Genomic DNA, 26,687 nt, shown 5'->3' with positions numbered 1-26,687 from the left:
AGAAATTATTCTCGGGCGCTTAGTTGAGCGACTGCTGCATTGAACGGACGTAGTCGACACAGAATGTATCTTTTCCGAGACAGACTTAATTAAAGCATTGGTTTGACCAAGCTCATCTTTAATGCCATTCATACAACAGTTGATCAAATCAGAAACAGATGAGATCACAGTATTGTTAATATCAGGTGCCGCTTGCTCTTTCAGCTGATCAACAGCTTTCAGACAATCAGCACAGAACCACAACAAGTTTGTTTGCCCGTTGACAAAGTCGAGATTCGAGCGAATCCACCCGAAGCATTTTATATGGGCAACACGATCACATAAATGGCATTTAATCAGATTTAGGTTTTTGATTGGCTCGGAGCATTCATAGCAGCATTTATCCATATCGAGCAAAACAGTCGACACAACCAAAAAAAAAAAAAATGCTCAAAGGCGATAGCGCAATGCACAAGTTGTCGAGGTGGAAAGCTCTTAGATGCTGATTGGAGTGAGTGCTCACAGATGGCGCGTTACAAGAAGAGAAGTCACTTTAACTTGCAGCTAAATCACAATAATAACGTCTCAAATCACTGAGTTAATGCAGGTTCCACACTGGTTGATGATACTTTGAATTAGAATAACAAACTTCAAATAGATCAAATCAGTAAAACAGCTTAAAAACGAATTTAAATACAGAGCTCAAAAACAGTCACTGGAGCGTCACAGACGTGTTGCCAGAAGACGTGTTATTGAAGGAGGAAGGGGTGTCACCGATATTCAAACTGCGATGTGAAAACAACTGACGAGGAGATCGTAACGTGAAGACTGATAGAGCCGCATGGGACGCACACCCATCAGTTAGCTGAAACACATATCGATCAGGTGGCATCAAATAAGTGGCTGGTGCGAGGAGATCTCTTTATGAAAACAGAAGGTTTCATGGTAGCCATCCAGGACCGGGTGATTGCGACGTAGAAGTACCGCAGGTACATATTGCATGTAAAGGGCGAAGATCGATGCCGAAAGTGCAATGCAGTAGGGGAAACGATAGAACATGTCGTCGCAGGTTGTCAGGCATTAGCAAAGGTAGCCAGTCAGAACAATGCGGTTGCAAAAATTGTGCACCAACTTGCACTGGAGCACAATTTAATGTACCCTGCTACGAGTACCTACCGAGCCCTGTTCTGGAAAATTGCTGCATATAATTGTACTAGGATCGCGAGATCATAAAGAATGTCCTCATACGTGCCAAACGCCCCGACTTTCTAGTTTACGACAAAAGGATGGAGCGGGTACCCTCATCGCCATCATCGTACCGCTAGATGTTAATGTCCAATCAACATTCTGGACCAAGATAACAAAGTACCACGATATGGCCGAAGAGTTAAGGCATATGTGGCACCTTGCGGGTGTACGTATAGTTCTGGTAGTAATCTCTGCTAATGGATTGATATCTGTGCCCTTAAAATTTCCGAAAACATAAATCGAGTTGTGGAATGGACTACACAATATACAGGATGCGGTGATTCTTGGGTCCTGCAAATTAGTACGAATGATCCTGAATCACCACAACTCATCCAACTAGAGCAGATCGTTTCAGGATTAGGATTCAATTTTACAAATCCACCTAGTCTAATCCCTTTGGCATTGAAGATAGCCCGGGTTACTCCTACTCCTTTTTTTACTCTCGGTGTTATTTATTTCTCCATGTCTCCCAAATGGTCTAGAGGTACGATGCTGGCCTAACAAGCCAGTCGTCGTAGATTCAAGGCTGGGCTCGGGAGAGACTGTTAGTGTCAATAGGATCCTAGCGCTAACCCCGAAATTGTCTTGTACACTACACAATCGGCTGCGAAGTCTGTGTATATATAAACAGAAAGTCAAGTTCCGTATTTAAATGAAGCACCAAGGCTTTTTTTTTGCTTTGTAATTTATTTCTACAAGCCTACAGCTTTTACCGAATTTAACGTGAAACTGGACGAAATCCAAGCATGGGAGGACTCTAGGCTCCCTTTTGCATATGATTTCTGGAATGCCTCGTAGAGTATCATTAATTTGTCAACTAACCTGAAATTATTTATTGTGCTAAACCAGCATCAGAGCACCTAATATAATCAGTTTGCACTTTTGGTTTCACCGTTTAAACGGAAAACGTTTCAATCTTGCTATTTTTTACATCACCTTTTTTGTCTGTCTCGGTGTTGTTAATATGTTCGAGCCGGTATCGACTAGAACATTCTCCACAAATACCGGAACGTTATAGTCGCGTAACCACTCAAATTAAGTATACTTTTTTCTCTACACTAATAAACAGCGCGATCGTAACTAATTTTCCCGAAAAATCGGCCGAAATGGACTAAAAATTGTCTCTAAAGTGAAGCACCTCGCAAAATTCCGGGTTTTTCTAGTTTCAAGTCAACTGCGTGTGTCGAACTTTGCGCTCGTGTTGTCACCACTGCACAGTGATCTAAACTCGAAAACCGTGATCGTTTTAGATTTGACTGTGAAATATTGATTTTATGTACCCAGTGACTTCAACAAGTTTATTCCATATAACAAGGCCTTTCTTTTGGCGTTTCCGGTTTTTTGATCAATCCCCCTAAAAACTATATTTTCTAATTTTCAAAATATCAGATTGCTTTCTTCAGCAAAGTTGTAGGAAAATGAAATAGAATTTCTGAACACTGTAATCTTCTATCCATACGTCTGATGGAATATCTTCACAACAAATGAAAATATCAAACCAATATATTCTACAAAAATACGAGGTTTAACAAAATGAACAAACTTTTAGAACATCTTGAATAGTTTCGACGATTACAGAAAATGTTATGGACAAAAAACTCATTTTGAGGGGTGTTTTCCTTTCATTCAGTACTCGGTTGGATACAACTGGAAACAGTTGAACTCTTATGAGTAATGCAGTTCTTTTGACAAACTTTCAAATGCATGTAGTCTGGTTTGCTACTATCTGCAACCTTTGGAGAAATATGGACTCAAAATATGGTTATTTTCAGCAAAAAACTAGAAATATCTTAACAACAAATGAAAATATCAAACCAATATATTTTACAAAAATGCGAGGTTTGGCAGAATGAACCAAATCTTAGAACATCTTGAATTGTTCCGACGATTACAAGAAAAGTTATGGACGAAAAACGAATTTGTGTTCCTCGTAAAACTCTATTTCGTCATATCAGCCGTACAGATAGAAGATTACAATGTTCAGTAATTCTTTTTCTTATAGATTTTTCTACAACTTTACTAAAGAAAGCAATCTGGTATTTTGAAAATTAGAAAAAATAGTTTTTATATCTAATTACTAGAGGGATTGATCAAAAAACCGAAAACGCCAAAAGAAAGGCCTTGTTATATGGAATAAACTTGCTGAAAACACTGGGTACGTAGAATCAATATTTCACAGTCAAATCTAAAACGATCACGATTTTTCGAGTTTAGACCACTGTGCACTGCCAGCAGTACTCTGCGCTAGCATACAAAAATGTTCAAATTGTTATGATTCTGTTGAATTTTGTGGCACCAAAATAATAAAAATTTGGTAACCATGTACTGTTAACAATGATAAAATAATACCTGGATACCGACCCGTTTTATCTTAAACTCAATCAGTCACCAGTGAAAACTGTACTGATATCGCGGTATAAATTGGTGAGCCTTGGCAGCACTGCACCTACCTAAGCGTGTCATTTTTGTTTTTGTTTTTGCAAAAAAGTTCATTTCTGAATCGTACCGCAAGCGTCTTTTTTAAGTCTTTTCCTCTTCATGATGTGATTCGATGAATCAAAGTAAACTATTGGGCTAAAATTCCACGATGTTAGTTGCTCGGTGGTCCTCGGATATATTATGATTTCGATAAGAGACCTGAAAGATCTGAACAATCGATTTTTTTGAATGCTGCAATTCGATCAAAGTTTGAATGGGAAATACGGAGGCAAAAATTCGCTGAGCAACAAGTTCCCGATTATGCCTAAGTATGCAGCGTTATACAAGTGTTAGTAATCGTTACACTGTTTTACAGACATTCAGCTATCTTTGCCAAGCAGGCAGTTAAATTTGTACCGAGATTTTTGGTTTAAAAAGAAATTTGTCAAAGATACTTCTGCTAAAGCTTTTGTAAATTAAAACATAGAAAATTAAGATACTTTAAACTGCAACTTGAAATATGTTTTTTGGTAAAAAATTTGTGAAAAGTTGGAGATTAAGACAACTTTTTTTTTTGACAAAAATAAAATTTTGAAGCGTTTTTTATTCTTTGAGGTTTGGTTACGAGCATCATTTCGGAAACGTCAACAAATCTGTCAGTAAATTTCATTAGCCACATGCCCATTTTGACATAAAACAAGCTTTGACAGCAGTAAACACCGTCACAGGGCTTTCTGACTTCAATACTTACACCCCATTGAATGTTTTGTTCGACAAATTGAATCCATCGTCGGTTTTTATTTCTGTTCTGTTGGTGCAGAAATTGAAATCCCCGCTGCTGCCAGTGCAGGCGGCTGTCAAAACCGATGTTCCTGCATCCAACCTGCAGCAGCCCATCGCGGTGCGATCACGACCAGCTTACAACGCACTTCCCAGCCCACCGAGACCAAAGACGGCGGCAACGAACGGACGCAACCCAACAATACAGAAGAAAGCAAAATCTGCATAACATGCCTGTAGCTTTAATATCAAAAGTCGGATCAAGATCAATTTGGAGATTATTTTTGCCTTGTCTGCCCAACCGACTGCGATGATGGTTCCTGTTCGTAGCCGGTTCTGCATGCGTGCCCTGTGGTGCCTTGCCGAGGTGCGTTGACTGTTGGGTATTCAACCAGAAATTCTTTTCGGGCGTGCGCCTTTCCAGTGTCGATCTTATGAGAAAAGATTATGCATTTTACCCTACCGTATTGTACCCGAATTCTATCCCATGGTTAGATATGACTGAAACTTCAACCAAAAACAAAAACTCACCTTCTTACGGTGAATTTTTTTTTCTCTCATCTCGCTTTGGGCAGTTTTGTTTTTGATTCACTTTCGCAAGGCTTGAAAAAATTTAATAAAATTTTGAAACAAGTCACTTCAGTTGTCCCGCGCAGGCAACTTTTACCGAAGAGATGGCTGTCGATATAGGAAATCGCCTAGTGATGAGTATATTCCCGATGCATACATGTGTTTTACCTGGTTCCCTTGGTAAAGTGTGATAATGGGCGGAACAGTTTCGGTCATCAGCTTTTCACGCAGTTTTGCGGCTTGCTTCGAAATACCACGCGTTTGCCGTCGGCCGGCGGCGGCTTGCGGGTGCCGCGTCCATTTCCAGGAAGAGTCGCTTTTCTGGTTTCGCCCAGTGTTTTTAACTTTGATGGACATTTTCACATACACATTCATAAACGATATTGATCACCTGCTTTGGTGAGATTCTAGCTTCGAAATGAAACGTCAATCACCGCTGCAAAGGTATTATTATCCGTTTTGGAAAGCAATCTTCGTGTGTTGAGCTAATGTGATCAGCTGATTGAGATAGGTCAGCAATATAAATAAGTTATTAACGGTAGAAGGTTAAAAATACCGCTCTAATTTTTCAACAAACTAATTGATCACGGCGAAGATTTAGTCTTCATAATAGACAATAAATACAAACTTTCTTATTAAAACTGCATGAAATACAAAAATATGTTTGACCTTTGATTAATTTCTGTTACCTGCATCTTATTCATATATTTCTGCTATTTTCGGGAACTGTGAATCCGACTTCAACATTCAGATATGTTTCAATAGACTGAAAAATAAGAGGAAATAATCTTATAAAGACTCATATTTGCGTCAATGCCTTGGAATAAAAATTTCTGATAAACTGAGTAAAGCTCAATTGTTAGTCGTATTTTGAATACCCCAGGTGCGCGCGGTTGTGCCTTCAAAAGATGAGCATTTAATTTCCTTTGCTATTCCGAAACGAGATAAAACAGCAAAAACCGATGCCACTGATTACCCTGATAACATTAGCCAGCAGGAGAAACTCAAATTCTCATCATCGAAGCAAATCAATTGAACGCAGAAGAAAAACAGACACAAATCGAACCGACGGAAGAAATAAAACAAAATCGATCGATTCCAATTTGATTGATGAAATCAACAGGTCCCACACCAAACTCAACTTCTAGCGGCAACATCAGCAACAGGCTGCTAGACGCGTCAGACAAAAAGGGCTTTTCCGTTTTCTTTTCGTTTGAGGGTAAACCCGAAACCGCACCGCGGTTTTTATCGCTACCCACATCGGGAAGACATCCATTTTCGTCCCAGTTCTACTAGCTGTGCAATATTAGTAAAACATAAATTCACACTGATGCTTCCACTCCACTATTCAAAACCGTTCGATAATACGTTTGCCCGTTGGGAGTGTAGGTTTAAAATAAATAGCCTTTGACTCACGATGAAAACACGGGAGTTAAAAATATCCTCCATGACCCTATGAAGAGAGGCACCATCTTCCTGCACCTGAGAAGAGCATCTTTGGAACATCTTCGCTCCTTCGACGGGCCTTTGACGGTTGGTTGTTAAGGTGCTGAAGCTATTTGTTTGTAAAAGTTTATTATAGCCATACCCCGGGATGGCCTCAGGTGCTACGAGGAGAGTGAGTCTAACCAGTTCAGTCCGTCAGCCGACTCATTCAAGTCAGCACTTATTTTTCTTTCCCTACGACTTTTAGCTTGTGCCTTTGGGGGTAATCTCGATCAGCCGTACAGTTCTAATTTCGGCGTTTTTGTCTTATGATAGGCTGGATGAAAGGTGTATGGTACAAATATTTTCGAATGGATTTATCACGCTGCTACCTTGAAGGTGGATTTTAAAAATTGATAACAATGTATTGGACTTTAGTCAATACAATGCTCAACTTCGGAAGTCTATATTTTTCAGTTGAATTTTTCATACGCTCAATAAAAATATGACGCGATTCAAAATTGTCTCAATTGTATATAAGTGAACCGACTATAACATATCACCTCCCTGTTGGTTCCGTGGTACGATCTCGATTTGGTTTTTCATTTATTTAATGCTCGAGTTTTAACTGATGGAGACTGTTAGGGTAAATATTTAGAATCTTAGGGCTTACCCCCCTCAAAATTTGGTTACATTTGGTTTTTGGAAGGAAAGACGTACAATCTAGTTTCAAAGAAAGAGAGATTTAACTTTATGCCAAGAATTGAATCAGAATATAGTAACTATGCTTTACTTTAACAAAATCTAAGAAACTTCACCAGAAAACGAACAAATTAGCATATTTTTACCGATAAAAAAGAACAAAACATCACAAATACTTGTCGGTAAATAACTTCAATAACTCCTATAAGACCACGACAAGTTTCTAGTTTCCAACTGTCGAAATTGTAAACAACCGCTAGACAATGAATACATTGGTCCACAAAAGCGAGAAAAAAAGAGTTGCCCTTGAGCTTAGTTTAGACAAATATGAGAGATTAAAACTTTTGGATCATTTGGCAAACTTTAAGTGTGACAAAAGACCGCAGAGTAAATACTCGCCGAGCTCGTTGCTTCCACGATTGCTTATGGGAAAATTCACTCAAGTCTCTGAATACTTCACGCACTTACGAATTAACTATGAGCGGTTAGAAAGCTACAAACGTTTTTTTTCTAATTTGATCTCAAGAGGTTTTTTTATCGACCATTTGTCAACATAGGTTTGACCAAGTGCTCAAACTGAAAGTAAATGAAAGATTGTAGCTTTAAAACCGTTCCTGTGAAGTCTTCAGAGACTTAAATGAAGTTTTCCTGTAAGTAAACGTAGAAGGGTAATTACTCTGCAGCCTTTTGACGCACTTCCAAGCTAGCGTTGGGCACCAAAATTCATAAAAATGGTTTAAAAGATATAATCCTTAATTTTTTGAGACAGAGCTCAAAGGCAAAACCTGTGTTGAACAGTGTAGGTAATAGACTATTGAGTTCTAAATCGAGGATTTATGGTGCAGGACTTCTTCTAACTATAGTAGAAAAGGGTAACACTGCCTTTAAAAGTGCAGAGTCAATCCTGCATCGGCTCGTAAAAAAACTATTTTAAGTAGTGTAATTGGGACTACGGAATCGCTTGTGATAGTGGAAGTGAACGCTAAAACGATGCTGCTAAAGTAAAAGTATAGTGCACATGCGGGAGGTAGTTTAAAGTGATCTTTTTGTTACTTCCAAAAATCAAAAGAAGCATTATTTGCTTTCCACATGAAGGCTTGCATGAAAGCTTGTGTGCAGGTCCGAGTGGACAGACAGTGCTGCTGTTTCCACCCTTAAATGGAGCAAATGCATTGCAATTAAATGCCTTTTTTTCTTTTTTACTTATAATTTTTATTTTTATTATTATTTTTAGTTTAATTTTCACAGTGTTGCATTTGCGAAGGCGATCGATTGACACATTATTTATTACAAGTTTGGCAATTTGTCATCGAATTTTAGGAAGTATTTTGATACATACATAGGTTATATTTCGGTACGTATTTATGGTGAGATTTATTCATTTTACTATTTGGCACTCCTCTAGGCAATAAATATAACATGCTATTAAATAGGGGTAATTTTTTTATACAAATGTATCAAATGAATCGAAAGTCTGAAAATAACAACAAATCCCTAAGATTCTAATATTGTTTCGGGGCGGGGCTTGTCGAATGGAAAATTACTCCGGAATGTACTGCAAGTACTCAGTCATTCTGTAAAGGGTCTTTGCAAGGTCGGTAGAGCTAACACCTAGATCCTGAAACTAAGATGTGTAGTTGCAGAAATGAAAGATAATTGCAACTGTCTTTTTTTTTTTCTTTATATCACTGCCAGACAGTGGGATCTAGAAAGGTTTCCACACATACACAGTACTTCTTCTAACAATAGGCACACTGTGAACAGTGTAACGAAAATGTGCCCTCTTATAATGCATACTATGTTACCTTCACATAACAGATTTCAACGATTAATGTCCGAATGGTCAAGGTTGCCCAAAAAACAAAAAGTAGGAGGGTGGTATTCAAGACACGACCGCATGACGTTGGACTACGGTATTCTTATATTCCATTAAAACAAATAATAGAGAGAATTGCAACTCTAGTATTTGCTGCAATTTTATCTAACAGTGCATTTCTGAATGCTGAGACGTTAAAACGTTATAAATAATAATATATACTAAAAGAATGGATATCTTTTATTTAATCGCTGTCATTTCATACATATTCGAATCAACCCTTTGTTTGCTGCACTACCAAGACAATCATTTAATTGAGCGAATTGGTAAAATTTTCCTATCTAAGCAAAAAGCAAACTTTACGAAACTATCTGAAATTGGAGCCCAGAACGATTCAAACGAAGATTTTAAATTTGAAAATTGTTTGACATTTAATCGATAAAACTCATGCTAGGTTAGTTCCAGCCCAGCATATAACTTCATGTATTTGAAAAACAAAAACGTTTGGTTCAATAACTCAATATAGCAAGAGCTCAATCACACGTTTTTCGGTAGTTGTTATCAAGGTTTGGGCGAGTGACAGGATAATATCTTAACTTCTTCAGTTGTGATTTAGAGCATTTCTAATTGTTTTGTTATTTTTCACGATAGCGACAAGTTTGTTTCTTTCTCTGTGTGCGAGAAACAAAATCAAAACCGCGCACCGAGAAACAAAAACGAAAATTTAATGAATGCTCATTGAGAAAACTTGCAACTCTTTTTACCAATAATTTATGATACTCAAAAGAACCCGTTTTGATCTAAATCAAATTTCTAGTAAATAAGTGTTGATCATTCATAGGTAGTAATTTTTCCTCGGTGAATAAAGACTGGCTGAAGAAGTTAAAATCGCTGCTGTAAAATCAAATTCACAACTGTGTTCGTTAAGACGTTTTAATATTTTCAATGACAATAATAATCTTCGATAAACTCCCGCTATAGTTATTCACACACATGCTATAACTATCTAAACACGCGTTAAAACTATTCATACACACGCTGTAGCTAAAGCTATCCATACACACGCTATTTCTTTTCATACATTCGATACAACTATCTATACACACGCATAAGCTATCCAACCATGTGCTATTACTATCCATACATACGCTATAACTAATCATTACACACGCAGCAGCTATCCACACACAAGCTATAACTATCCGTACACACGCTGAAGATATACACGCAATAGCCATAATATGCTACACATGCTAGTGTCTTACACACGCTATAGCTAGCCATACACACGCAACAGCGCCATCCCTATCATCGCAAATGTCATAGCAATACAGATGCACATACGCTATATGTGCACACTGCACACACACTAAATGGCGGTAGCTTTCCTAGTGGCGGTGCTGGCTCGTGCAGTTTCTGGCAGTTCTGGCAGTTTCGTGCAGTTTTCACCCAACGATATCTGAATTGGATTACCGCTGGTGGGGTCCAACTCAGATCGAAGGAGAACCGAACTGAATGAAGAAATGCAGCTTCCCACTACCTCCGCCGCTGCTGCCTGATACCACCGCTCTGGTTCTGCTGCAGCTCAGTTTGGCCGCTGGAATCAGCCACCGCTGCTGATTATACAAGACCGGCCTGGTGGCCTTTCACTTGTTAACTGACGACTGCAATGAGACGACACAGGCTATTATATAGCCCAAAGCAAAAATCCATCCGCGAGCAAACAAGAAGCGAGCTTGTGATTGGTTGAATGTGCACGACTTTTAACACAACTTTTAACTAGTTTAGTATCGAAAACATATTTAAATTATTATATGACAATCTTGCGCAATATTTCCCCTATCAATCAAGCCATTGGTGTTTAGAATCTGTTCAGTGGTAATGATAAAAGAAGCATTTTAAAACGGTGTTGAAACACCTGTTGCAGCTACCGAAAGCGAGCTCGTTATTGGTTGAAAGCTGCGAGACTGTTTACAAAGTCAGATCGGTTGTATCCGTTAGTGTCGACTGTGCTTGTGAAGAGAGGTGGTGATTGGTTGCTCGGTATGATTTAGACAATCGATGTGATTTATCAATTTTTCAATAGTGTATCTCGAACAATAGGTTATTTTTGTTACATAAATTCAACCGTAAAAGAATTTCTGATCGGTTGATGCCAAAACCTCGAAATTCTGAAAAGAAATGACTGATATATAAGCGCTCAAAACCTGACCACTTTTCCCTGGTTTTCCCCGGTTGAATTACTAGATTTTTAAATTCAGGTGCCTAACTTCGATATAGACGTTAGTCCAACGTCAAAAGTTGATTCTAAAATCGTTATTTTTCAGTACAGTTCCGCGGTAAAATATTGTCCAAGATTGTATCGTAACAGGGTATCGAACGTCTTCGGCAGTTTTTCTGAGGCAATCTAATGCATAAGGGGGCCGAAGAAAACCACTGACGAAGACGATGAATTATCTTTTCAACACTAAACTTGTAAAAAGTTGAGTTGAAAATCGTGCACCTTCAACCAATCACAAGTTCACTTTAGCCTGCTTGCTGGCTTACTATCTTTCGGCTGCTTGCTGCCTGGAGTTGTAGTTTGGAGGATAACAAAATTCTTGTTGTGTTGACTGGCAGACATGAGAAGGCTTTGACTTTTGATGAACATCAGCATATGCAGTGTTTTTAAATCAATTTCAATTTATTACAAAATCATTCACTGACATTTCCGAAGCTTATCTAAATAGCCTCGTAATAGGCCGTTCAATGCAGTTCGAATCTATTCAATTCGATTTATTTATCACCTGGTAAAGTAAGGTTAAACCTTTTAAATTACTACCTCCGAGTTGCATAACGTTAAATACATATACATTACTATCTAATTTATAATTTATAATCCTATTTACTACTTTAACTTTACAACAATTTTAACTTTACAACAATGCTATTAGCATTCTTTTTTTTATCGCATAAATGCACCACAATCCGCATAACACGGCCTTCGTACTTAAATAATATTACCCCACTCCACAATATTCATGTTATACCCATGATATAAATAGCGCCGCCCCTTTTTCAAATTACATCTTTCTCTCAGTTTCGTAGTGTGACTTTATGATGTTTCATTCCATATATTCCGTTTTGAAAATGTACGAATTATGAATACTCTAGGATTTCTTTTACACGGATTTCTGAAATTACGCGGTTTTTTACGTTTGTTTACGTTGAGAACTAACGCGGGGATTTTTACGCGGATTTCGAAATCTACCCGATTTTTTGGCGCTACGCTACGTATCCCCCGCATGAAAACAGATCTTAGTTTAGGTCATTTCCCGCACCGAAAGCCTATTGATGATAAAACACATTTTCAGAATCTAAACAGTTGGTTTAATTGGCAGGGCAGTTTGAGGTAATTTGAACCCCTGGGTTGAAATGAAAAATATGACTTTTTTGGGTTCCATGTACTACTTCACCCTTTCCGTAAACTATCAACCCCACCTAACATGAAAATCTCATGGTTTGCTGTGGTATGTAAACCGAAGTGCCAATGTGAAAAAAAAAACAATTGATGTTGCTGTACGGTTCACGCTTTTGCATTTAAGATTTTTTGAGGAGTTCTACAACGTGTTTGGCCTATTCAGCTGTGTAGCCGTTTTTGTCTAGTGAGAGGCTACATTTTGATGAAAGGTTACGATAAGTTTGATCGAAATAAGCAGAGAAATTGAGTTTTTATAAAGGTTTTTGGGGTAAAATGGACAATATTTTGGGGGCGATATGGTCAGATAAGTTTGAAATGAATTCTTTTGTCCGACTGATTACAAATGCTGCGGGCTTACAAAGACGGACAGACAGACAACGCTAGATAAACATTTCAAAATGTCCTATCTGCTTTCATCGTTTTTCCGGAGCGTCTTTTCATTTCGGTAATGGTTCAGCTTTAGAATTCTCCCAAGCGTGGTTTTCGTTCAGAAGGCTAGAGTGATCCCTCCGCTATCAACGTGTGCAAATAACGTTTCATGAAAGGTGTGGTGGTTGAATGAAAGTGACCGATCAAAAAATCGATCATCGATCAATAGAACCTTTTGGAATGCTTCTCTAGAACGTTGAACAAAGGATGAACAGCAAAAAGCATTGCAGACAATCCTGTGTGGATTATCTGTACACAAAGCATCAAAATTGTTTTTAAACCACCACCAGTCAACATTGATCCGCTACGTAGAAATCTAGTCATGTGTTTCCAAAGTATCGAAAAGCACACACACACTGACACACATACACACTGACAAAAGGTGTATGGACACGTGGCCAAAAGTGGCGGCGCTGTCTGAACAACTCGATGCCATAATCGAGTTCTTAGCGAACAGGCGAAACATCGCTGGCGACCTGAAGCAGAGCCTCCTCCTGCTTCGGAGCACCATTGATGAAGCCAGAAAGGAGCACGAAGAACTCGTAGCTCGGGTGGAGGCGGCCGAGAAAGCGGCCAGGACCGGGAGGGGGACTGCATCTAAAGAGGTGCAGACAGACGCCCCCTCGTTCGCGTCGGTCTGCTCCACGGGGCAGGTCGCTAAGCGAACGAGGCAGTCCCCGGGGGAAACGGCCCCCGGGAACACCAAGAAACGATTGGTCGTGCTACTCCCACGGGAACACACGCCAACCGGTTCAAGGTCCACCGCGGAAAAGGCACAGGTGGAGGCTACGGGAAACCCTTGGACTACCGTAGAGGGTAGGAAGCGTCGGGAAGGCGCGACGCGACATGACGGCGAAGCGGCCAGAGGACCAAAAAAGGTAAAAAAGGCGCGGAGTAGGGGTGATGCCCTCATACTGGCTAAGGAGTCAATCCGCCTCCGCAAAGGTCCGGCGGGGACCCAGATAGCTACCTTCCGACTACCGTCGGCGGACGCTAACCTGGCCCTGAAAGAGGGCAAGTTGAAGGTCGGCTGGTCTGTATGTCCTCTGGGCATACTACAGCAACCAGACATTTGCTTCCGGTGCTTCGAGGGCGGACATAAGTACTGGACCTGCAAGGGGCCCGATAGGAGCCAGCTGTGCAGGCGATGTGGAGGTGCAGGCCATAAAGCAAAGGACTGTGGGGAGTCTCCCAAGTGCATGGTATGTTCCGGGAAACGGGACGCCAAACACTTTATGGGAGGACCCAGGTGCCCAGCCGGTAAGCCGGTTGCGAAACCACGGGCGTAAGGGTGACGCAACTGAACCTGAACCATTGCTTCGCGGCTCAGCAGCTGCTACACCAAGCAGCCACTGAGTCGTTATCGGACATCGCCATCATATCGGATCCCTACCGCATCCCTCCCGGAAACGGTAACTGGGTTGCGGATAAGTCCAGTTTGGCGGCCATATGTACGACGAGCAAGTTCCCGGTTCAGGAAGCTGTCTCAACCTCAGAAGAAGGGTACGTAGTTGCTAAGGTGAACGGAGTGTTCTACTGCAGTTGCTATGCTCCACCACGTTGGTCTACCGAAAGGTTCACCCAGATGGTCGACATCCTATCCATGGAGCTAACGGGCCTAACGCCGTTGGTGGTGGCAGGCGACTTCAACGCTTGGGCTGTTGAGTGGGGAAGTCGCTTCACGAACCAGAGGGGCCAGATCCTGTTGGGGGCTTTGGCAAAGCTCAACCTAGATCTGGCCAACGTTGGGAACAAAAGTACATTTAGCAGAAATGGTGCGGAGTCGATCATCGACGTGACGTTCTCCAGCCCAGGACTGATCATGAACTGGAGGGTAGACGATGGCTACACTAATAGCGACCACCAGGCGGTCTGTTATAGTGTAGACAACAACGAGAGGCGGCAAGCGACGGGTAGAGCCAACACTCCGACCGTTCGCGGGTGGAAGACATCGCACTTTGATGCCGAGGTATTCGAAGAGGCAATGAGAAGGGAGCGCGAAGGGGGCAGTTGGCTCCGCCTGACTGCTGACCAACTAGTTGCTATGCTATCGCGGGCGTGCGACGCCACCATGCCTAGGACTCGCCAACCTAGGAATGGAAAGCCACCGGTTTACTGGTGAACGGATGCGATAGCCGTCCTTCGCAGTGCGTGCCTCCGTGCAAGACGGAGGATGCAGCGTGCGCGAAAGGAAGAAGAGAGGACAGAGCGCCGCGCAGCATTCAGTTCGGCAAGAGGCCAGCAAGAGGGCCTGCTTCGATAGGCTATGTGCGAGTGCCAATACAAATCCGTGGGATGACGCCTACAGGATCGTAATGGCCAAGACTAAAGGCGCGCTGGCGCCTGCAGAGGATCATCCTCAACAGACTGGTGAGGTACACGGAGGGTATACACGGTCTGGCAAGTAACCAGTTCGGCTTCCGGAAGGGCAGGTCCACGCTGGATGCAATCTCTTCCGTCATCAAGACGGCGGAGGTAGCAATCCAGCGCAAGAGAAGGGGAATACGCTACTGCGCAATCGTCACGCTCGACGTGAAGAATGCGTTCAATAGTGCCAGTTGGGACTCCATAGCGCTCGCGCTCAGGAGCATCCATGTACCGGTGTCGCTGTACAAGATTCTGGAAAATTATTTCCAGAATCGAGTACTTGTTTACGACACGGAGGAGGGTCAGAAGTGCGTCCCAATTACCGCAAGAGTTCCGCAAGGTTCCATCCTGGGCCCGGTGTTGTGGAATGTCATGTATGACGGAGTGTTGAAACTCAAGTTCCCTGTAGGGGTTGTGATCGTCGGCTTTGCAGACGACATAACGCTGGAGGTTTACGGCGAATCTATCGAGGAGGTCGAGTTGACGGCCGCGCACTGTATACGCAAGGTCGAGGACTGGATGCGCTCCAGGAAACTGGAGCTCGCGCATCATAAGACGGAGGTCACGGTTGTGAACAACCGTAAATCGGAGCAACAGGCGGTGGTCAAAGTCGGAGACTGCACCATCACCTCGAAGCGATCCCTGAAGCTCTTGGGGGTTATGGTGGACGACAAGCTCACGTTCGGGAGTCACGTCGACTATGCCTGTAAGAGGGCCTCATCGGCTATTGCAGCACTATCTCGTATGATGTCCAATAGCTCAGCGGTTTATGGCAGCAAGCGAAGACTTCTTGCCAGCGTGGTTTCGTCCATACTTAGGTATGGTGGGCCAGTGTGGTCCAGAGCGCTAGGTACTAACAGTTACCGTGGTAAACTGGAAAGTACCTCATGTGCCTGAGAGTTGCGAGTGCGTATCGTACGGCGTCATACGATGCAATCTGTGTCTTGTCCGGCATGATGCCTATCAGCATCGCCATCAAGGAGGACAGAGATTGTTTCGACCAACGTGATACAAGGGGCATACGAGGTACCAGAAGGTTATTCTCGATGCTCCGCTGGCAGCGGGAATGGTCCAACTCCACAAAGGGCAGATGGACGCACCGACTCATACCGGAGATATCTGGCTGGGTCGGGAGACGACATGGTGAAGTGAACTTCCACCTAACACAAATCCTGTCAGGCCATGGTTGCTTCAGGCAATATCTGCACAGGTTCGGACACGCGGTGTCCCCCATGTGTCCCGAGTGAGTGGAGGAGGAGGAGACTGCGGAGCATGTCTTTTTCGTATGCCCCCGTTTCGTAAGAGCAAGGAGCAGCATGATGGCTGTGAGCGGGCCTGGCACTACTCCGGACAATCTAGTCCGGAGGATGTGCGACGACCCGAACATCTGGAACGCGGTCTGTGCGGCCACCTCTCAGATTGTCCTGGAGCTGGAACGTGTGTGGCGGGTCAACCACCAACACGCCAGTGGTAGCTTATTACCAGTCTCCAGGTAGTTAGCTAGGAGGTTATAAGAGTAAATAGGGTGCATCACGCACAAAAGCCACTCCCCGACGTAATACTTAACCGTCGTTCCGGGAAGACCAGGGCTGGAGACTGGAGGGGTTTTAGTGGGTCGGGACAGGGATCAGTTGGTGCCTGGGCGAGTGTAACTACCCCAGCATCTCTCCCCTAGTCTCATCCCCACACCCTGAGTTCTCTTCTCAGGTGTCTGTTTGCAGATTTCCCCGCCACCTTTAAAAAAAAAAAAACATACACACTGACACACATACACACTGACACATACACGAACACACACACATACACACACATACACAATCACATACACACACGCACACACACACGCACGCACACACGTACACACACTGACACACGAACGCATACTCAGTTTCTTATAAATAATTGGAAAAAGCTTAGTTATTATTTTTTTTGGTCTACGTTGGAATCACTGTGCAATGCGTGAGATTAACAATTATCATGTTTTAATTTGTTTTTTTTTTTTTTTACTAACAAACGTTTTTATTTGTGCGGGAAAATTTGACTGTAGATGGTACCATCAATTAAGCTTCGGCTTAGCAGTCATAATTCTCAGTATTTAAAACGAAGTTATTATCATTCGTTCCTACGTTTCAGCACTTGTTAATGGCTTCATCAAGGGAAACTGGAATGTCCAAGAAAATTGAAATTTATTGACCAGTGATCTATAGATGCAACCACCTGTCGTAGTTCGATAATTATTATTGTAAGTCGAGAAAAAGTTTTATAAAATGTAAAATTGCTAATGAATAGCTCCTTGAAGCAGTTTCCCCTGATGAAGGCATCACCGAGTGCTGAAACGTAGGGACGAATGACAATAACTCCGTCCGTAATACTGAGAATAATGTCGCTAAGCCGAAACGCAATTATTATTTTTTTTACCTCATGTTCAAATTTATTTATTTATTTAATTCTGCGTCAAGTAGAATTATGTCTTTAAGAAAAATCTATAGAACGGCAGCTACCGATAATTGTCCCATGTTTGAAGGAAACTTCATAGAAACTAGGACAGCCAGGGTTCAAAATGAAATTCAACTCGAAAGCGGGAACGAAATCATGTCTTATTTTAAATGCTCAATACTCGGTTTGTTTTCAACGGGATTACCTTCGTCCTTTCAGCTGTCACCCGAATAAACCGCCCAAATGCAAAAAATACTACTCTAAATTGTTAAGCCTTTCTGAAGCACAGATTTTAACTAATCGAAACAGAGCTGCATGCATAACTCTTTTATGATTTCGCTAGCACGAACTACATATTATTATACCTAATTTATCAGGAAAACACAATTTTTGGGCTGTATAAGAGCCTACTTCGGCTCAAATAAGTCATTTGACTAGCATATGGTGCAACGGACGGTCACTTTTTGGCAGCAGTAAACTTCGCGCTTCTGTCAGTGTCGGCGAACACTTGAGAGGCTATATTAGAATCTGCTCTCAGCTTGAAAATGAAAAATTTGCTTCGAAATTATCCCTTGCGATCATTCTAACAAACAGCCTTATGTAGCTTTACGTCACCCTGACGGTCGTGGTTCTACACACAACCCTTCTGATTGTTTAATCAAAGCTAAAGTTAATGTACCTGTGTCGCTTCTTCCTTTTCACCCTGATAGAGTTGAAAAGGTCATAAGACACGATCGTAAGGTTAACATAGAATTTCTACAGCCTCTCGTAGGTCAAACTATTTCTCGCAATAGGCTTGGAAGTACACTCGATTGGAGTTAATCAATTTGATGGTGTTAAGTGGTAAATTTCAGTAGAAAATTCTTTTTGAAGAGATTTGAAGAGAAGCGTTTTTTATTTGAAGCAATACGAAAATAATGTTGAAAGTTGCTAGGACTCAGTTAAAAGTAGAGTACCCATTTTTTCGTCAAATCAAAACAGAGTGGATGGAACTTAATTTCAATTATAAGCAAAAGCTTGTTTTTACTACTTAAATTGAAAATATGTGGTGTCCTTAAAAGGATGGTTGGTGTTAGTTTTCACAAAACTGGAAATTACTCGTTTAATGTCTATTTTCTCCTTTTTTTGGAAGCAAAACAACTTTAATGTTCGTCAAAACGGCTCCCTGGGCAACAGTGATCATTACGCAGCAGACCATGAACACGACCTAGCGGGAAATGGAGCCCAGCACGAGATGAACGGAATTTCGCATTTTCTTGAAATAGCTTCCTTTGTCATAACCAGACATTTTAATTTGCAAATTCTATCGAATGAAATAGCGATGCGACAATGAACTTGATAAAAAAACCAGAGTGATTCTCTTAAATACCTTACGTATAAAAACTAGGTGGGGCGTAGGTGGTAGAATGAAAGATTTCGAAAAAAGGGAGGCCTGCACTGCACACTGTGTTGTAGGTTCACAGACGAACGTTGTGCACAAAGTTCATTAGTTTTTAGTCGACTTTATGATCGTCAAAAAGCATATTGTTAAGATGACACCGAAGACAAGCAGCAGCAGCCAACTTCAAACTTCCGTACGTTTGCTGTTGCTAGAAGAGCTAGCCAAACATGCTGGGTCCGAAGCTGAAGCTAAACTACAGCTGTTACGAAATACACTAGCTCGAAGTGAATGGTTTATATCTTCTGCCAAGTATAAATTCCAATCGGCCATTCTCAAGGCCACAAACATGTTCTTGAAGCAATGTTGAATTTTCATACCTTGCAAATTATTAAATGTGTAACAGCAATTCCACCTTTATTGCAAACGGTTGAAGTGGCACTAAAAGATAAAAATAAAATTGTTTCTCATTAAATGCCATCAAATTTACTTATCGAGCTAATTTGAATATGTGATTTTCCGATGACACAGGACGATTCTTGTTTCCTCGATAATTCCTCGCACGATCTTCAAGCAGCTAAATACATATCAAAGGTAAATAAACGATCATACATACACCACAGACAAACAGACGTGCCACTTCGAAGAAAAACTCTGAAATAACTTGGGCCTAATTCGAAACGTTACACTCATGCGCCACCATTTGAGCTTATTGCCTACTAACTTATTTTCGTTAAACGGTTTTTGTCATTGCTAATGGGTGTGGACGCTTGCTTAAATCAACACCAGCGGCATTACTGACGGTTTTTGTCTTTGCTAATGAATGTGTACGCTTGCTTATAGCGTCACAAGCGGCATTACTGCCCACTAAGCAAAATTTCAAAATAATCGTTATTTTTCTGGTCGATTAAATCGTCATCGAGTGGCACGTCTGTTTGTCTGTGCATACACGTTACCACAACGTTTGCAATCGTTGTCTGCCCTGTTCTGCTGTGCTGAAATCTGCCGCTTGCTGCGGTGCGGGTCGAACCAGTTTCCAATAAAAGTAAGCCATCCTCTTGCTGCAGTAATCGGTTATGCAATGAAGATAACATTTCTGCATGTTTGCTTTTTTACGTAACTACTGAGAGTTACACTTTCGGTGGGCGTGTCATTGTGCACTGGAGCGGGTGGTTGTTTAGTTTGATTGAGACAGAAACTCAGAGCTTCGTTTCAGCTCTGATTGGTCGAAATATATATCTAAAAAGGCTCTATATTTTTCAATAGTGAAATTGTCAGCGTGACATACCGTCAGTCGGGGTGAGATTGTGCCAGTGGGGTAAGATTGTGCCATCAAACACTTGACTTGTCAGCCATCTCTTCCGGGTTAAAAGACTAGTCTTTCTTCGTTAAGTATTCGAAGAAACTTATCCAAGAATGTTTTATCTTGTGATCGCCATGAGGTGGCTAAAATACAATGGGTTTGTATGGCACAATCTCACCCCCACTGGCAAAATCTCACCCCGGCTTACGGTAACAAGAATTTTCGGCATTTTGGTGGGCGCATAGCTAATTGTCCATTCGGCTGCTCTAAGAACAAAGGAATATGTTTGGTAACTTTCACCGGGAATAATCATTGATCTTCAGCTGGCGCTAAATTACCTATCATCAAGTGATGCTGTTAACGAAGCTTTACGTCTGTTCTGCAGTAATCTTAAATGTCGATAACTAGATGATCTTATTATATTTTTGGAGGATCAATTTGTTGCTCCTACCATTGCATTGGTTACAAATAAAACACACTTTCAGGCCTGTATTTCGACAGGTCTATGTAACCCTTTTTCTGGAACAATATTTATGACTACGTTTCCAATAGCTCATGATTTTTCATTGCTGCTACCATGATATCATGAGTAGGAATGCCAAATGTGAAAACATGTCTTTATTTGAACTCGTGTTGGTTAGTTGTTCGGTTTTTGAAAGACTATTTGGAGACATGTCGATGAACATTTTTAAATTTTAGAAATTTCATAAATATTAGAGAGAAAAACCGTGAAAATTTTCAACAGGAATCTGACGGAAATGGAATTTTACAAAATAAAAAAAACAGCTAATAACATTTTGAAAATCCTTAAAGTAGCTTACCATCTTGGCACTTATTCTGAATGAGTAGCTTTTGTCACTCGCGATAAAACGTAGGCCGATGTCGAATTGACTAATTCACGAATAAGTTGAACAGCAGCCAAGCAATTTAATCTATCCATTCTCTTCAATCTTCTGTCTTGCCTTTTTTTATCTCTCACCCAACGAAACATCAGCACCGCACTCTGGGAGTTTCTAAGAAGTAACTGCCTGTGTGCTGCTCGCCTCGAACACACTCATACACACAATTATCACACGATGCCGCTTGTTTGCTCGTTCGGGAGGTGTTAAAGCAGTATAATTTTCTTAAACATCATGAAACTGTTTCTATCATCATTACAGTTTTTGATAGAAAGCTCATCCCGCGTGACCCGCGTCAGAACTTCGGATAGTTTCCCTGAAGCCACGACCACGATGACGTTCCCGGATCGGGGCAGGGCGAATGTAAAATCATAATTGCCACGGTAAATAGCTCGGTAAACACACAACCATGCACCGGGCGAGACGATGGCAAAACAGGCGCAACCGAAAGGTGGGAAAATTTCATTAGAAGCTGTGAAAGGGTTCACACCTTTTCGGTCGTTTTCGGCGTTCGGCGTGGCATCGGTCACGGAGGCCCGCCATTGTTTCTACCATTGTGCCGGGCGGACAACCGTATTGTCGGCATCCATCGCATCGGAATGTCTGTTTAATGAGAACCACACAGAGAGAAACGATGAATGAACGGATAAACAGTAGCCGCCGCATTTATCTTGCTTCGTTGAAAGAAAATTGATTTTCTAGAAAATGAGCTGCGAGGACTCACACAGGAAATAACCCTATATTAGATAAATCCAAGAATATTATCTTTTTGTAAAATGCACAATCACTGAACTACGTCTATCAGCTTATCGAAAATTCTTCGTCAAGCTACAATTCTCAAAGCAATTATCTTTCCGCCGATTTCTTATCTCCGTTTTTTTTTACTATGGTAACATGGTTTGAAGCCTATGCCAAAAAAAAAACCTAAATTAATCCACCTAGCGGTCAGACCCAGCCTTTCTCATTCAATTTTTTATTTGTAAAAATAGGTTTACATGAACGCTTCAATCCAATAAATGTATATTCACTCTTTAGGTTCTAAAATATTGATGTTGTAATCTTTACATATAAAAATGCAGTCAAGTCTGTCTATCTGTCTGATCCATATTGGCCCGAAAACTACCGAACCGATCGACGTGAAAATTTGTATATAGGGGTTTTTGGTGCCGATAAAGGTTCCTATGATTGTTTGAGACCCCTCCCTCTTCTGGAAGGGAGGGGTCCCATACAAATGAAACATAAATTTCTGCACAACTCAAGAACAAATCAAGCAAATGAAACCGAATTTGGCATTAGGATGTTTTAAGGGGTAACTAATATGTCCATAATAGTTGGATGAAACACAAATTTGTGCACATCTCGAGAACTAATCAACCAAATGGAACAAAATATGGCAGGTAAATGTTTTTAGTGCCAACAAATATGTACATAATGGTTTGAAACCCGACTCCCTCTTCTATAAGGGAGGGATCCCATGAAAATGAAACACAAATTTGGCACAGCTCAAGAACCAATCAAGAAAATACAACCAAATTTGGTATGTGAATGTTTTTAGAGTTAACAAATAAGTCCATAATGGTTTGACGCCCTTCCCTCTTCTGGAAGTACATGTTTCTTCACAAATTTCTGCACATCTCGCGAACTAATCAACTAAATAGAACCATATTGGCAGGTGAATGTTTTTAGTGGTAACAAATATGTTCCATAATCGACCTCAGACAACATTTTGGATTGTAAGATGGCAACTTCCGGTTTCTGGAAAACAGCCGAGAATGGCCGATTTCCACCCAATATAATAATATCCGGATCAAGAATAATACACAGGAACTAAAATCGACCACAGATAGCATTTTAAATTCTAAGATGGCGACTTCCGGTTTCTGAAAACAGCACAAAATGACCAAATACCACCTAATATGAGTTTTTCTTTAACCAGTATGCCGTTCAAAATCCAGAAATTGTCTCCAAATGCCATTATGAAATCCAAAATGGCGACTTCCGGTGTCGGAAAAACAGCGGCAAATGACGAAATACCACCCAATATGGGTATTTCCGGAACCGTAATGATGCACTGGAGCCACAAATCGACTTCAGACAACATTTTGAATTGTAAGATGGCAACTTGCGGTTTCTGGAAAACAGCCTGAAATGTACGATTCCCGTTGAATATTAGTATTTCTGGAACCAGAAAGATGCACAGAAGCTAAAAATTGATCACAGACGCAATCTTGAATTTTAAGATGGTGACTTCCGGTGTCTGGCAAACAGCCGGAAATGACCAAATACCATTCAATATGAATGTTTTCGGAACCAGAATTACGCCCAGATGACAGAAATTGATTTCACAGGCAATTTTCAAGTCCAAAATGACGACTTTCGGCTTCTGAAAAACAGTCCAAAGTGACCAAATATCACCCAATATGAGTTTTTCTTTAACCAGTATCCTAAATACCATTTTAAAATCCAAGATGGCGACTACCGGTTTGTGAAAAACAGCCTAAAATAAACAAATACTATCCCATATGAGTATCTCTGGAACCAGAATGATGCAAGGAGCTAACAATTGACCTCAGGCACCATTTTTAATTGCTAAATGGCAACTTTTACGCAACAGTCGGAAATGACCGAATAATACTCAATATGGATATTTCCGTAAACGTGATGATGCATAGAAACCAAACATTGACCCTGGACACTATTTTAAATTTGAAGACGACCACTTTTAGTTTCTGGAAAACAACCAAAAATACCTCCCAATATGGGTATTTCCGGTGTCAGATTGATGCCAGAAAGTCTGCTGATAATGACAGAATACCACCCAATATGAATATATTCAGAATTAAGGCGATGTACAGAAGCCAAAAGACGAGGATGTTGCCATTTCGATAAAACCAATCATTTCAAACGATTTGTTATTTGACTTTGATCATATCCTATGGCCGATTCGTCGTGCATTTGCAGACTTTAAATAAACCGCAAGGAATCAATGAACTTGGAACGTTCAAATAGTACGACACCACATTTAAATTATGTTGAGGCCACATATATCGATCAAAGCAGGTATAGTTTTAAATAGTCTTTGAATTTCTCTTCTTTTTATAACTTTTGAGCCACATATCAAATCGTTATGAAGTTTGTTATTTGTAATTTTGATAGATGACTCGTTCGTATGATACTAGTTATGTTCAAATAAGTCATGTAATTTGTGAGATAATAGACTTTCGTTGTTTTATTACCAATTTAATACATAACGGTTGCTTAAGTTCGATTATAATCAAATGAAATGGGAACGTGTAGGGCAGCCAAACTTTGAAACCACGTGTTCAATCATAATTCATCAGTTAACCCTTAACTAGCCCGCTCATCTGATAATAATAATCAAATCGGTTGTGTAGTTTCTGAGATAATGAAGTTTCGTGATTTTCACAAGTCGGCAAATTACAAATGAAGTTACAGTTCGATTACAGTAAAATTCAATAGGGTCTTCTGAGGCAGCTAGACCATTCATTTGACACTAATTTTGTGGAAATCGGGTCGACCATCTCTGAGTGAGTCCAAGTAGTCTTCGGAATATGTTCCTTTTTATAGCTGGATTTCACATTTTTAAACATAACAGGCAAAGTAATAGTTCGATTGCAAAACAAATCAATAGGGTCTTATGGGGCAATTAAACCTTCCATTTGACACTAATTTTATGAAAATCGGTACAGCCATCTCTGAGAAACATGAGTGAGATTAAACAGTCTTCAGAACACGTTTCTTTTCATAAGTTTAGAACCACAAGTTCAATCTTTATGAAAGTCAAAACTTAAGGGTTTTCTAGGTAGTCCGTTCTCTTGAGACTAATTTTGTTCAAATCGGTTGTGTAGTTTCTGAGATATTGATGTTTCATGATTTTCACATTTTTAAGCATAACCTCTAAACTAAAAATCCGATTACAATAAAATTCAATAGGGTCTTATAGGGCAACAAGACCTTTCATTTGCAATTATTTTCATGAAAATCGGTCCAGCCATCTCTGAGAAAAGTGAGTGAAAATAAAAATCTGCACATACACACACACACACACACACACACACACACACACACACACACATACAGAAAATGCTCAGCTCGTCGAGCTGAGTCGAGTGATATATGCAATTCGGCCCTTTGGAGCACTTTTATACTTTCGGTTTTTTCAGTGATTGCTATACCTTTCTAGGAGAAAGGCAAAAACATACCAACTTCTCGCACCGTAATAAACCATGTCGATCGATGGTTCACTTCGCTGAGTCTGTCTGACCTGGGAAAAAATACCTAATTGAAGACATAAAATTACCTCAACCAACGATGCCTGACCGTGTCCTTTTACTGCTCAATTACAGGAAGGCGTTTCGGATCCCCCGAGTGTTTCATCCATCAGCCGGTTACTGCGCGGTGGCAGCGGTGGCCCGGGCGACGGCCGAAAGGACGACGACGGGCGGAAAGATTACAGCATCCATGGCATTTTGGGAGGTAAGTTTTTCTGTTTCCGGTGATGTCTCGCGCGCTGTCGCCAATCAAGGTCTTGTTTCGTTACTAGCCTCCTCAAAAAGATAACTTTTCCTTGATACGGAGAAGAGAATACGCTTCGGGTGATTAATTAGGTTTTAAATTTCGGGTGAGCTTTACCGAAAATTAATGCTTTGCCAGATGGGGATTATAAATCGAAGAATTTGTTTGAAAAAAAATGAAAAAAAGGAAAAACAATGCCATATTGACGCTCGTCCATAATCTTCTTCAGAGCACCGTGCCTGTGTTATAAAATCATAACTCAAACGGATATTTTTGTCACGCAAAAATATATAATCTAATAATCATCAAAACCAGTAATTGTCTTGTTTGCTCTATCAGTCTAACAAATCACCCTCGCAGTTCGCTAAGAAAACTAGTTAACCATATGCAACGTTGACAGCCGCGATGATTGACGTTGTTCCGCTGAACCGGCTTGTGTAGTCTATCCGTATTATCGCTAACATATGAACTCTTCCTCGCTGCAGAGAAGTCCCAACAGACCCCGAGCTCGGTATGAGATCAGCATCTTGCGAACCGCAAAATCCGTAAGCAACTTTCCGTCAACATGCAGGCAACAGACTAAATTAAGTCATTTTCGAAACCGCAAAGATCAGCACATTTAAATATGACATGAAGTCAAACCATCGTTCGCTCGGTTCTCCTCTGCCCACGACGCCGTTCCTTTCATGTATCGCTCGATCCAGATGCAGTTATGAACCTCAGCAAGCACCCATGCGACCTCGACCATCGGAGTAAAATTATTACGCGCGCCCGTCGTCGCGCTGAAACGCCCCCAAACTTCATTCGCCTCGGTTCGAGGCACGAGTACGAGTTGAGTTGCCCTCGCGAGCGCCATCATATGTGCTAAAATGTGAGTAAATGTCAGCGCTCAACACCACATCACTGTCGCTTAGTTGGCTGCTTGGCGGTGTCAAGTTTGT

At 41.0% G+C, this 26,687-nt stretch overlaps 1 protein-coding gene across 2 annotated transcripts in view; it reads left to right on the top strand.

Annotated features, from left to right (window-relative positions):
- LOC129722863 (protein gooseberry-neuro) overlaps window positions 1-26,687 on the top strand; it is a 124,118-nt gene that overhangs the window by 52,078 nt on the left and 45,353 nt on the right. For both annotated transcript variants that reach the window (XM_055676669.1, XM_055676668.1), the window contains one exon: window positions 25,578-25,707. In XM_055676669.1, the coding sequence (XP_055532644.1) occupies window positions 25,578-25,707 (130 nt within the window). The remainder of the gene's footprint in view (window positions 1-25,577; window positions 25,708-26,687) is intronic.

This window comes from Wyeomyia smithii, chromosome 2 (assembly GCF_029784165.1).
Source record: "Wyeomyia smithii strain HCP4-BCI-WySm-NY-G18 chromosome 2, ASM2978416v1, whole genome shotgun sequence".
NCBI classification, from domain to species: Eukaryota; Metazoa; Arthropoda; class Insecta; order Diptera; family Culicidae; genus Wyeomyia; species Wyeomyia smithii.
This window is presented reverse-complemented; position numbering and strand designations above follow the sequence as displayed.